General features: G+C 40.2%; 1 protein-coding gene across 4 annotated transcripts in view; it reads right to left on the bottom strand.

The window, feature by feature from the left end:
• mei-P26 (meiotic P26) overlaps positions 1-14,678 on the bottom strand; it is a 77,454-nt gene that overhangs the window by 8,335 nt on the left and 54,441 nt on the right. Inside the window, exon 6 of one of the 4 annotated variants that reach the window (XM_067784556.1) lies at positions 13,569-14,025. In XM_067784556.1, the coding sequence (XP_067640657.1) occupies positions 13,569-14,025 (457 nt within the window). Of the gene's footprint in view, positions 1-13,568; positions 14,116-14,678 lie in introns of all 4 variants that reach the window. The other 3 variants (XM_067784555.1, XM_067784554.1, XM_067784553.1) reach the window with 3 other exon arrangements.

Consider the following 14,678-nt stretch of genomic DNA (forward strand, 5'->3'; position numbering starts at 1 on the left):
GATACTTCATTTTGTCTTGGATTCCAAGCTAAAAAAAACTGACGAAACTTTATCGGAACTTCAAAATACAAAAACAATTTCTACCCTTGAGAAAACCAGACCCACTATTCCCCCCAAAATTAGTGAGTTTGACATGTTTTTGTTTATGCTTTAAATTTTATTTTTTAATTAACATTTTTATCAATAAAAACAATGCAAATAACAAGGGAAAATGATTTCGGTCTCTGACGGTTCCCCGTTTTTCACAAGAAAGTTGATTTTAGATGTGTTTTTATACACACAATTTTCAAACTAAAAACAAAATTTTCATTTGTCAGAAAAAATAAAGAAAAACGGCCGAATGTCAAAAAAATCTATCGAAATACAAACCGCGATAACATCCGAAGAGATTTAAGGCCGAGCTTCTCTTCCAATTTGCGTCGTGCTCCTTTTAATTTTTCCTACAAATTGGCGGGACGGGACCTACTTTTTTATGCCGACTCCGAACGGCATCTGCAAGGCTGATGAGTTTTCACAGAGAGCTTTTCATGGCAGAAATACACTCGGAGTGCTTGCCAAACACTGTCGAGGGGCGACCCCGCTTAGAAAACTGTACTTCTAATTGAAAAAACTTGCTTCTAAAATTTTGATGTTGCTTTGTCCGGGGCGTGAACCCAGGGTCTTCGGTGTGGTAGGCGGAGCACGCTACCATCACACCACGGCGGCCGCCATTTACACCAGTACTGAAACCGTATTATGAGGAATGGCGAAAAAAATATAAGAGTTTGTATTTCGATGGTTTCTTTGACATTCGGCCTTTTTTTCTTTATTTTTTCTGACAAATGAAAAATTGGTTTTTAGTTTGAAAATGTTGTGCATATACCATGGTATAAAAAAGAAGGTATTTCCACTAAAAAATTTTTGACGTATTGGGGGATTTTTGAAGTTTCATAATGTTTGATGTTTTGCTAAAAGCGTTGCCATACCGTTACTGTTTAAGGCGAAATTGTGGTTTTCCGGGATTGAAATTTCTTTCAGGATGAAAACGCAATGGTCATCTGAGACAATAATATTATACTTTAGCACGATTTATGTGCATAAATATCGATTGAGAATACAGTAAAACATGCAATTTTATTGAAAAATGGTGGATAATGACTTATATATTTATGGCAGCTTGACCCCTAAACAGAAAAAAATACACGAAAAATTCTGTTGTTCTAGCATGGCCCTATTTATTATCATGCCTCTATAGTGGATATTTCTCAAGGTATGTTGAGAAAAAGTCTACCTCCAAAGTCTGCAGTGAGTGGTAGGTGTTTAATTTGTTACGTTTGTGGGACGCCACATCCATGTTAATGCTAAAAAGGCACAGAATATGTATGGGTAGGGCTTGCCCCAAAGGTGCCCTTGGTACAACGGGCAAAAGAACTCTCATAACTAGTGACTAACCTGCAGAGATACAGGGCAATGTTCTCCTAAAAAAAAAGGTTTAACAGTTCCCTCCTCAAGAGCTACGCTTGAATTATACAATAAATAAAAAATGTGGACTTGTAGCCAATTTATCAAAATTCAATTTCATAAAAATTGCGTTTAAGTATGCTAAACTCTTTAGAAATTGCGGTGTCGGTTTATAAGGATCCCCTTTAGGCAAGCAATTGACAAACGTTTATGTTTTGTCAAAATATTCTGTGCAAACGTACTGTAACGAATTTACTGCAATTCCCCTTATTTGCAATCTTCTGCTAACGTTCGTATCGCTAAACTGTTGAATAAATAACCCCAATATTGAATAATGGAAAAATGGCCTTTATTAAAGTACTTGACAATAACACTTATACTTTGCAACTAGCTTGCTTAATAACCAAACTGACTGATAGCTTAAATGAAACTGATTTCTCGCCTCTACTGTTGTCGTCTTTTTATACTGTCTGATTTCCTCGTTGCATATTTCTAGGCTTTTCTAGAATTTACTTAGTTACTGCCGTATAATTATAACTACAGATGCACGTGAGTAACTTCTCATATGCGCGCGTAATTGTGAGCGATACTTCCACAATTACAATTGCATACTTTCGGCAGCATCTCAGATAAGATATATGCATGTGTTTGTGCACTGTTTCTCCCTGCGTGTAGGTACATATGTGTAGACATAATTTATTGATTCGATTGTGTAGATATATAATCACCCTTATCGCGAGTTTTAATTTCACCCGAAAATATTCAGTTTTTGTTCACCCTATCGCAGAGGGTGGCGAAAAAATAGTTCGTGTTCGAAAAAGATTTCACCTTATCGGCAACTCTTTGTTCGGGCGAAATGAACAGCGAGGAAACCCAAATTTGTTCACTTATATTTTACAGGCGAACGAGAGGAAAACAAAATGTAATTAATTTTTTGTTTTGAAATTTGATACTCTTATAATTATATGTACTTCTATTATTAGAAATAAATCATTAAATAATGCACAATCGGAAGCTGAGTGGAAAAAAGTGAAATTCCTGTATTGCTAAATATGTAAATTCTATTTTTTATGACAACGTATCAGTCAGCCAAGTTATCCATTGTCGGCAAATCAACGGTTCCAAAATGTTGAGCACCTCACTGAAACAAGATTTGCTAAGACCCACTTCATTGTCCTTTCCAACGCCTTTTCCCTATGCGAAAAAACGAAGACATGTACTCAACTTTACAATTGGTGGAACTCCAAATTCTTGCTTAAATGGTGACAAGGAGTTGGTAAGAATATCTAGCAAATATTAGAATGCCGGCTTGTTTAGCGAAGGCTAATTGAAAAAAAATTAACTTGTTATTCAAAAGTGCTGACAATAGTAATTTTTAGTTTACAGTGAATCACTTAGCTCCAAAGGGTTAGAACTGTCCCTTAATTGCCTCCGAATCGCTTTCACATTTATATTCTTATCGCGATCAATCAATACCAACCTAAGTGCTATACAAACATGCTTTTATAAATTTTTTATTTCTATTTTTGTTGTATTTTAAGGAAATATATGCTAGGTTACAAAATTTACAAATTGTAAGCAAATTATTTGTTCACTGCTAATTCACAATAGAGCATCAGCTGTTTCGAAGTGAACTTTTGTTCGCCCGAAATTGCCGATAGGCGGAAAAAGTTCACCGGAACAAAAGAAGTGAAGGCGAACACTTTTCCCCGTGAACTTCGCGATAAGAGTGAATGATTGATTTATGGATGTGCATGCAAGTAACTGTTTTAGCATCGGTTTAGAGATGGCAGTACCCCTTAGTGTTGCTAATATTCGTAACAGTACGAACACTTAAGAAGGCCATATTCCCTTGCTTTGTATACCTCGTCCATGTTTCTTCCACCAAAACAATTTCCGGGAGCTCGAAAAACTTATAAAAACCTTCTTTTCTAGGCTGATATTACGTATTAACTAAAATATTTCCAACACATGCGGCTCATTTTTTTTCTTTTATATTTAAAATAACTATGAAAGTAATTTAGTCCTATTCGTTAATATAAAATCCATCAAAATTAGAAAATTTCGTAACATTTTTCAATCTGGTAGCTTGTTTTTGGTGAAATTGTCATCGTCCCCGCAAAAGTCAAGTGGCTAATGTCACACAAAATGCACCTACCTCTATTTTTTGTATCATGACTAAAATCAACCTTCTTGTGAACCATCAGAGACCGAAATCGGGTTCCCGTGTTATTTGCATTGCTTTTATTGTTAAAAATGTTAATAAAACAAGTAAGGAAGGCTAAGTTCGGGTGTAACCGAACATTACATACTCAGTTGAGAGCTATGGAGACAAAATAAGGAAAATCACCATGTAGGAAAATGAACCTAGGGTAACCCTGGAATGTGGTTGTATGACATGTGTATCAAATGGAAGGTATTAAAGAGTATTTTAAGAGAGAGTAGGCCATAGTTCTATGGATGGACGCCATTTAGGGATATCGCGATAAAGGTGGACCAGGGGTGACTCTAGAATGTGTTTGTACGATATGGGTATCAAATGAAAGGTGTTACTGAGCATTTTAAGAGGGAGTGGGCCTTAGGTCTATCGGTGGACGCCTTTTCGAGATATCGCCATTAAGGTGGACCAGGGGTGACTCTAGAATGTGTTTGTACGATATGGGTATCAAATGAAAGGTGGTAATGAGTATTTTAAAAGGGAATGGGCTTTAGTTCTATAGGTGAACGGCTTTTCGAGAAATCGCCATAAAGGTGGACCAGGGGTGACTCTAGAATGTGTTTGTACGATATGGGTATCAAATGAAAGGTGGTAATGAGTATTTTAAAAGGGAATGGGCTTTAGTTCTATAGGTGAACGCCTTTTCGAGATATCGCCATAAAGGTGGACCAGGGGTGTCTCTAGAATGTGTTTGTACGATATGGGAATCAAATTAAAGGTGTTACTGAGCATTTTAAGAGGGAGTGGGCATTAGGTCTATAGGTGGACGCCTTTTCGAAATGTCGCCATTAGGGTGGGCCAGGGGTGACTCTAGAATGTGTTTGTACGATATGGGTATCAAGCGAAAGGTGTTACTGAGCATTTTAAGAGGGAGTGGGCATTAGGTCTATAGGTGGACGCCTTTACGAGATATCGCCATTAGGGTGGGCCATGGGTGACTCTAGAATGTTTGTACGATATGGGTATCAAACGAAAGGTGTTACTGAGCATTTTAAGAGGGAGTGGGCATTAGGTCTATAGGTGGACGCCTTTTCGAGATATCGCCATTAGGGTGGGCCAGGGGTGACTCTAGAATGTTTGTACGATATGGGTATCAAACGAAAGGTGTTACTGAGCATTTTAAGAGGGAGTGGGCATTAGGTCTATAGGTGGACGCCTTTTCGAGATATCGCCATTCGGGTGGGCCAGGGGTGACTCTAGAATGTGTTTGTACGAGTATCAAATGAAAGATGGTAATGACTATTTTAAAAGGGAGTAATCCTTAGTTCTATAGGTGGACGCCTTTTCGAAATGTCGCCATTAGGGTGGGCCAGGGGTGACTCTAGAATGTTTGTACGATAAGGGTATCAAATGAAAGGTGTTACTGAGCATTTTAAGAGGGAGTGGGCATTAGGTCTATAGGTGGACGCCTTTTCGAGATATCGCCATTAGGGTGGGCCAGGGGTGACTCTAGAATGATACGATATGGATATCAAATTAAAGGTATTAATGAGGGTTTTAAAAGCGAGTGTAGCGTATATGTGAAGGCGTTCTCGCGATATCGACCAAAATGTGGACCAGGTGATCCAGAAAATCATCTGTCGGGTACTGCTAATTTATTTATATATGCAATACCACTAACAGTATTCCTGCCAAGATTCCAAGGGCTGTTGATTTCGCCTTGTAGAACTTTTTCATTTTCTTCTACTTAATATGGTAAGTACGTGGGCTAAGTTTAGTAAAGATATATCGGTTTTTGCTCAAGTTATTGTGTTAACGGCCGAGCGGAAGGACAGACGGTGGTCTGTGTATAAAAATTGGGCGTTGCTTCAACCGATTTCGCCCATTTTCACAGAGAACAGTTACCGTCATAGAATCTATGCCCCTACCAAATTTGAGAAGGATTGGTAAATTTTTGTTCGACTTATGGCATTAAAAGTATTCTAAACAAACTAAATGAAAATGGGCGGAGCCACGCCCATTTTGAAATTTTCTTTTATTTTTGTATTTTGTTGCATCATATCATTACTGGAGTTGAATTTTGACTTAATTTACTTATATACAGTAAAGATATTAAATTTTTTGTTAAAATTTGAATTTAAACATTTTTTTTTTAAAAAAGTGGGCGTGTTCTTCATCAAATTTTACTAATTTTTATTTAGCACATACATAGTAATAGTAGTAACGTTCCTGCCAAATTTATCATGATATCTTCAACGACTGCCAAATTACAGCTTGCAAAACTTTTTAATTACCTTCTTGTAAAAGTGGGCGGTGCCACGCCCATTGTCCAAAATCTTACTAATTTTCTATTCTGCGTCATAACGTCAACCCATCTACCAAGTTTCATCGCTTTAACCGCCTTTGGCAATGAATTATCGCATTTTTTCGGTTTTTCGAAATTTTCGATATCGAAAAAGTGGGCGTGGTTATACTCCGATATCGTTCATTTTAAATAGCGATCTGAGATGAGTGCCCAGGAATCTACATACCAAATTTCATCAAGATACCCCAAAATTTACTCAAGTTATCGTGTTAACGGACAGACGGACGGACGGACGGACATGGCTCAATCAAATTTTTTTTCGATACTGATGATTTTGATATATGGAAGTCGCTTCCCAAGGCAGTCGGTTCTATGTACCGGAGCGACTCGGGATTTTTCCCGACCAAGGACTGTCATTTCAGTGTGACCCCATTTAATTTGTTTCGTCCCTCCCACAAATTGTCATCCTCCCAGCAGCTCCTTGCAGCAGGACTGCTACATATTCTCTTACTACGGGAAGGTATCGAACCCAATCCTGGTCCGTCTCCTGACCCCGGTCATGAGAAATGGTTTTGCTGCATTTGCCAGAAAAGAATCTTTTTAGGACGGTCATACTCTGTTCAGTTTGTCTCGTGCAAGGGATGGTTGCATCGGACAGGTTGTTCTGGGCTTGATCCCAAAACCCGACGTCCACGTAACTTTTATAAATCTTTTGTGGCTCCTTGCTGCTCACGCCCAAGGGCGTCCCGTAGTCTACGCCTAAGCGTATCCCCACTACCTTCCAGCAGCTTCGCTGCTCAGCAAGCCACAACAAGTACCCGCTGCTGCTCGCGCCCCACGGCGCCAACAACTCAAACAGCTGATACCACTCATAACTACTACCTTCGTAGTAGAGCTGGTTGCAATGCTGAGCATCAGCCCCTGCCCCCGTCTTCTTCTCCCCCCCTCTTTTCTGGCAGCAATCGTGCAGGTCAGGGAAACAGACTCTTAGTCCCTGCCTCCGTTTGCACCGTCTGCCAGCACAGAATATATAGGTTTACGACATCCGCTCAATGCAGCTCCTGCCTTGGGTGGTGCCACTTTCCTAGATGTTCTGGTCTCCGCGACGGCAACCCCCCGACGGGTTTCATCGCGCCATGTTGCCAGGTCGTAAACCCAAATCATCCGGGTACCGCAATGCTTGCCCAAGGGCGCCCAGTCCCAAGGCCACAACAGCAATTGCGTCCTGGCCTTCCACAACCTAGGCGTAGTCACCCCTCACTTACCCCTAGAGTGGCGGCGTCACCCCTCATGCACTTCAGAATTCTGCAGTTGAACTGTAATGGACTAACTGGGAAGATTACGGAGATAGTAGATTTCATGAAGCGGCACAACATCCGCATTGCTGCGATTCAAGAGACTAAACTCACAGCAGGATCTGCATTGCAGACCTGCTCTGGTTATAATGTCCACAGGAAAGACCGCGAGAGCGGAAATGGAGGCGGCCTCGCGTTTATTATACACCACTCTGTGCAATATCATATATTTGATCCTGGCATCGACCGCAGTGACAATGTCTTAGAACGTCAAGGCCTATCTGTCCGGTCAGGCGATGCAAATCTAGAAATCATCAACATCTACATCCCTCCTGTCACCTGTTGCGCCAGTGGATACCGCCCTAATATCGAGGCCTTACTCACTGGCAACAATCGCATTATCTTAGGCGATTTCAATGCCCATCACGACCTATGGCATTCAAACTTGCGGGCGGACAGTAGGGGTGAGATGTTGGCGGATCAAATAGACGAAACGACGTTCTGCACAATAAACGGAGACGCCCCCACACGTATGGTAGGAAGCTGTCATAGCTCGCCAGATATCTCAATCGTGAGCGCAGAACTCGTAAACTGCGTCAACTGGTAGCCGATGGTAACATTGGCATCCGACCACCTGCCCATACTTATTTCGTTCGAGCGTATCGCCGACTTTATCGTCACCGAAAAACGCACTTTCATAAACTTCAAAAAAGGAAAGTGGGAAGAATATAAATCTGCAACAGACAGCAGCTTTGCTGCCCTCCCTATCCCGACTGATGTCCTCCAAGGGGAGCGTGCCTTCCGTAAGGTCATTGAATCCGCCTCGGCACATTTCATTCCCGCCGGGAGAATTCCCGAAATCCGGCCCCACTTCCCGGCGGAGGCCGCGAGCTTAGCGAGGGAACGCGACCTTATAAGACAGCTTGATCCAGGCGACCCCCAAATAAGGGATATAAACCAACGCATCAGATTGCTTGTGGACGAACACAAGCGGGCGAAATGGGAAGAGCACCTAAGAGGTTGTAACCTCTCTACCGGTGTAGGTAAACTTTGGTCCACCGTAAAGTCCCTATCGAATCCGACTAAGCACAAAGACAAAGTTTCCATCGCCTTTGGCGATAAGGTGCTGTCGGATGCGAAAAAATGCGCGAGCGCTTTCTGCCGACAATATATAATGCATCCTACGGTCGACAAAGATAGACGGAGAGCCAATAGACACGCACATAAACACAAACTCAGCGCGTCACCAATTACCATCACCGCTAGAGAGGTTGAGGACGCCATTGGTCGCGCTAAACCATCCAAAGCAGTGGGCCCAGACGGCATAGCCATGCCGATGCTTAAAAACCTAGGGAAAGAGGGTTTCAAATATTTAGCGCATGTCTTCAACCTGTCTCTTTCCACCTTTGTCATACCCGAGAAATGGAAAATGGCCAAGGTGGTCCCGCTACTAAAGCCTGGGAAACCAGCTAACGTAGGTGAGTCATATCGTCCGATATCTCTCCTATCGCCAGTGGCAAAGACGCTTGAAGCTATTTTGCTCCCTTATTTCCAAGCACATTTGCAGCTAGCCCCTCATCAGCATGGCTTCAGAAAACTCCATAGCACTACCTCCGCGCTAAATGTCATTAGCACCCAGATAAATTGCGGTTTGAATCAATATCCCCACCATAGAACAGTACTCGTAGCGTTAGACCTATCAAACGCTTTTGATACGGTCAACCATGGCTCGTTACTGCAAGACCTGGAAGGGTCTACCCTTCCCCCATGTCTTAAAAGGTGGACCGCAAATTATCTGGGTGGTCGGCAGGCATCGGTGCAATTCAGAAACGAAACATCAAAACAAAGGAGAATTAAACAAGGGGTGCCACAGGGTGGTGTCCTATCCCCGCTTTTGTTTAATTTCTACATATCTAAGCTATCTTCACCACCGTAAGGAGTCACAATCGTTTCCTACGCCGATGACTGCACGATAATGGCCACAGGCCCAGGCCCAGAGATCGATGAGCTGTGCAATAAAATAAACGGCTATCTCCCTGATCTCTCCAGTTTTTTCGCCTCGCGAAACCTGGCATTGTCACCGACTAAATCTTCCGCGACCTTATTTACAACATGGACGCCCCAAATGTCGACCATATTGAACATCCACGTCGATGGCACTACGCTACCGACTGTCCTACACCCCAAAATCTTGAGTGTGACGTTTGATCAGGATCTACATTTTGGTGCGCACGCAACCGCAATTGTTCCAAGAATTCAGAGCCGTAATAAAATCCTCAAATCCCTTGCTGGCAGTACCTGGGGAAAAGATAAAGAAACGCTCTTGACCACATACAAAGCAATTAGCCAGCCGATTACGTGCTACGCGTCACCCATTTGGTCGCCAAGCCTAAAAACCACCCACTGGAAGAAACTAAAGGCCTGCCAAAATACTGCTCTCAGAATCGCCACGGGCTGTCTTTTTATGTCCCCAGAACACCATCTGCATAATGAGGCGAGAATACTCCCCATCAGGGAGAGAAATGAGATGCTGACCAAACAGTTTCTGTTGAATACCCAGAAACCTGGGCATCCCAACAGACATCTAATTGACGAACCAGTACCGCCTAGGGGCCTAAGGAGTCATCTCCGTAAGCATTTTGAGGAAATACGGCACCTGAGAACCCAGCCGTATGAAGCGAAAAAACACAAGCAGGTCCTTGGTGAACTCCATAGACAGGCGTCGGACCTTTATGTCGGGAATTGCCCGGTGAATCCAGTACTTGAAGAAAAATATCCAGAACTCGCGGAAGAGGAACACATACTCCCCAGGGAAACGCGTGTCACTCTTGCTCAACTTCGTTCTGGATACTGTAACAGGTTAAACTCTTACCTATCCAGAATCAACCCCGACATACAAAATGTATGCCCTGCTTGCAATGTGTCCCCACATGACACCAACCATCTCTTTAATTGTAATGTGGAACCAACGCCTCTAACACCCCTTTCCTTATGGTCCACCCCTGTTGAAACGGCAAGTTTCCTTGGACTCCCGTTAGAGGATATTGATGACAATTTGTGATCGGTCGCGACTATTAGGTGGGGCGAGCATTGCTACAACAACAACAACATATATGGAAGTCTATATCTATCTCGATTCCTTTATACCTGTACAACTAACCGTTATCCAATCAAAGTTAATATACTCTGTGAGCTCTGCTCAACTGAGTATAAAAATATATTCCAAACATAAACAAAAACATCTGAATCTCACTAATTTTGGGGGGAATTGTGGTCTCGTTTTGGTGTTTGTATTTTGAAGTTCCGACAAAGTTTCGTCAGTTTTTCTAGCTTGCAATCCAAGACAAAATAAAGTAGTGTCATATTACGTTAACACAATTGGAAATTATTTAGGCAATTCACAAGGTATCGTATCGTTTTGTCTTACTGAGTATTTTTTTAAACACTACCCTTGCCGTAGTCAGTAAAAAGCATTTAAAATTCTAAATCTATGCAATCATCGTACTTCTATTTTTACCTACCCTGTTTTCTTTGTTTTTTTACATCTTGTAAAAAACGAAAATTCTTTGAAATTTTAAAAATTAATAAATATTTTTTTTGACAATAACTTAGGACGCCCGATATACATAGGCTGCCGAATTATAATTTTGTATACAAATTTTATATGAGAAACAACAACAAAGCATTAATGACAGGTTTAAAATCATAACACATATGTATGTATGTACATTGCGTACAACATGATGAAATAATAAAGGTGATGGCTACAACATGACCTCACTTTTTCGGCAGCTCCATTTGCCAGTATTTACTTGTACTACAAAAGTACTAAATTTTTATACTCAGCGTGCTTTGCACAATGGGCGTGGCACCGCCCACTTGTGATAAAATAAATTTTACAAATATTATTAATCACAAATTAGAAATGGTTAAACCTAAAAAATAAATATAAGGCGCGATAACCTCCGAAGAGATATAACGTCGAGCTTCTCTTCCAATTTGCGTCGTGCTCCTCTTGATTTTCCCTACAGATTGGCCGGATGAGACCTACATACATGTTTTTTTATGCCGACTCCGAACGGCATCTTCAAGGCTGAGTTTTCACTGAGATATTTTCATGGCAAAAATACACTGGGAGCGCTTGCCAAACACTGCCGAGGGGCGACCCCGCTTAGAAAATTTTTTTTCTAATTGAAAAACCTTACTTCTAAAATTTTGATGTTGCTTTGCCCGGGGTGTGAACCCAGAGCATACGGTGTGGTAGGCGGAGCACGCTACCATCACACCACGGTGGTCGCCATCGTTAAACCTATCGTAACAAAATTCAGCAGAGAGGTTGCCTTTACTATAAGGAATGCTTTGAAGAAAAATTAACGAAATCGGTTAAGGACCACTCCCACTTTTATATAAAATATTTTTAAAAGGGTCGTGGGCCAATAAAATAAGCTATATCTTTGCAAAAAAGGGCTTTATATAAATGGTATTTCATTTCCCAAGTGGATTTATAACAATAAATAGGAAAAATTTCAAATTTAAAAAATGGGCGTGGAACCGCCCCTTTTACAACTAAGCAATTTTCTATGTTTCGGGAGCCATGACTCGAAAAATTAACGAATCGTAACAAGATTGGGTGCACATATTTTCCTTATAGCAGAAAACATTTCTAGTAAAAGTGGACGGGATCGGTTAAAGACCACGGCAACTTAGATATAAAAGAAGTTTAAAAGGGTCGTAGACTAGAATAAGCTATAACTTAGCAAAAAATAGTTTTGAATCAATAATACTTCACTTATCATTATTGTAAGAGGAAATGGGGAGACATTTTTATCTTAAACGGGCGGTGCCACGTGTTATGTAGAAAAGTAATTTATCTGAAATTAAATGTACAATTGAAGCTCACTCTGAGTATATAATGTTCGGTTACACCCGAACATAAACACCTTTACTTGTTATTGCTAATTTTTTCGTACAAATTTCCTCAAGAATTAAGTTTTATGGAAAATTTTGTCTATAATCTTTTGGGGAATAAAAAGTTACGTTTATGTTATATTTCTAAACGTATAGTTAGATCTACTACGATCGTAGTAAAATTCAAAGGCAGTTATGTATGATAGACAACCCTCTAAATTATGCATGCCGAACTTGTCAAAATAAGGGAAAACGTCAACGGGATGAGAACACCTGAATATTCATTTCATCATGGCATGCAACAGCTTGTAAATTGTCTAATTAATTCGTATGTAAGAAAGTGAATACTCATTGAACTCATGTTCAAATAAATTAGTGCATGTGATCCGGAGAGAAACTGAAAATTGGTTTATAGCAAACCAAATTATAGGCTCTAGTAAGTGCCCAAAAGAACGAAAAATCGGTGTTTACCCGTAACTCACGATTTTTTGTGTCCGGAGAAAATCTTGTATGCATTATTTCTTAGAATTTCAAGATCTAGTTGAAAAAATTGTATGACTTCCCAGGTATTTTCACTTTTGTCTTTTTTGTAACACTGTAAATGATGTATATTGGAACATTTTTTTTTTTGTATTCCTTTGTCACATTTGGTGTGGAGACAAACCGGTTTCGGCGTTACTCCATTATTAGTGTCAGAACGAAAAATGAAAGATAATGGCGCAATGCCGAAACCAAATTTGATAGGGGAAACTGTTCAAAATAGTCCTGAAAAAGTGCCAAACACATTTCCGAAGCTGCACCTGAATCGTTCTAAAAAATTAGTCCCCAAATAGTGCATTATGATACCAAAATTATATCGAAATGTGCTAAAATAATATTGCAATGATCCCGAAATAGTTCCGAAATTATCTTGATATGTTTCCGAAATTTTACCAAAGTGGGTTTTAAATTAAGGTAAAATGGTCCCAAAGTGTACCGATAGCGAACACCAAATGATTCTAAGTTAATCATTAGGTTGGCACTATCCTGTTGTTTTAGCAATGCGCTCTCATTTTCAACATTGTTAAACTTATTTAAAACCAAATTTGATAGGGGAAACTGTTCAAAATAGTCCTGAAAAAGTGCCAACACATTTCCGAAGCTGCACCTGAATCGTTCTAAAAAATTTGTCCCAAATAGTGCATTATGATACCAAAAATAATCCCAAAATTATATCGAAATGTGCTAAAATAATATTGCAATGATCCCGAAATAGTTCCGAAATTATCTTGATATGTTTCCGAAATTATACCAAAATGGGCCTGAAATTATCGTAAAATGATCCCAAAGTGTACCGATAGCAAACACCAAATGATTTTAAGTTAATCATTAGGTTGGCACTATCCTGTTGTTTTAGCAGTGCGCTCTCATTTTCAACATTGTTAAACTTATTTTAATGTATGTATTTGCTTTAGAAACTTACCTGATAGCAATCTTGCGCATAAAGTGTCCACACTTTGAGAATATTTGCATACGTGAACGTTCATTGCCGCGATCACATACAACGAATTTTCCATTGGTATGCATAACGGCAACTTTGCGTGGATACCATAATTGACCTTCCTCTTTACCAGGTACACCGAATTGAAATTTGAGAGTGCCAGTTTTGTCGAATACTTCGATGCGATGATTATTTGTATCGGCAACAATAATCTCTTCATCAACGCCCAAACAAAAACCGTGTGGTGAATTAAATTGACCTTTTGATGTGCCAAGGGACCCAAATTTACAACGAATTTGCATTGGTGTCGCCTTGTTGCGTCCAGTAACGATATTAGTTGTACCAGGGGCTGTACCAGCATGGAAATTAGCAAGTGACATATCATCGACAGGTCCAGCACCAAGTGGACCACCAAGTGTTGGGTGGCTGGGCGAGGTGGCTGCGGGTAGGCAGAAATCTGGTAATATACAATCAATTCCGGGTGAAGCTCCGCTCGATAAAAGCTGATTCATGTCTGTGTGAAAATCTACTTGTATTATGCCAACAACAAAAAACGAAACGCGCGGTAAATTACGACGTGGTGTGGTGGGTTGGCAAACACAAAGGCGTTTGTATGTTTGCAGTTTTTTTTTTTGGATTTGTGTGGATTTTATGATTATTAGGCAGAGCGAAATCAAGCGGAGCGATGTACAAGGACATTTGACAAATTTGAAGGTTTTGGTGGTAATCATAACAATGGTAGTAGTAATTGTGATAGTGTTTGGTGGTGATGGTGGTTGATGTAAGGCCATTATAAAACAACACATAAAAACAGGTCGCAAAAGATAAAAACGATAAATATAATGTAAATTAAGAAAACATGAGCATAAAAATAACGAATAAATGAATTCTTAATAACTTAAGGTTAATAAACAAAATATTTTAACTGAAACTGGGGAATACAGTCAAATTCTTCCTAACGAATCTAAATTTCGATGAAATTGCATTTGAAGGTCGTTATTATTCCTGCTCTAGGTTCTAAAAATGAAATACTTCACCTGAGAATAAAAACACAGTTTAGCAAAGTTTAGTTCAGTGTGGCTGTCGACGCAG

Source organism: Eurosta solidaginis, chromosome 4 (assembly GCF_040869045.1).
Source record: "Eurosta solidaginis isolate ZX-2024a chromosome 4, ASM4086904v1, whole genome shotgun sequence".
Taxonomy (NCBI): Eukaryota; Metazoa; Arthropoda; class Insecta; order Diptera; family Tephritidae; genus Eurosta; species Eurosta solidaginis.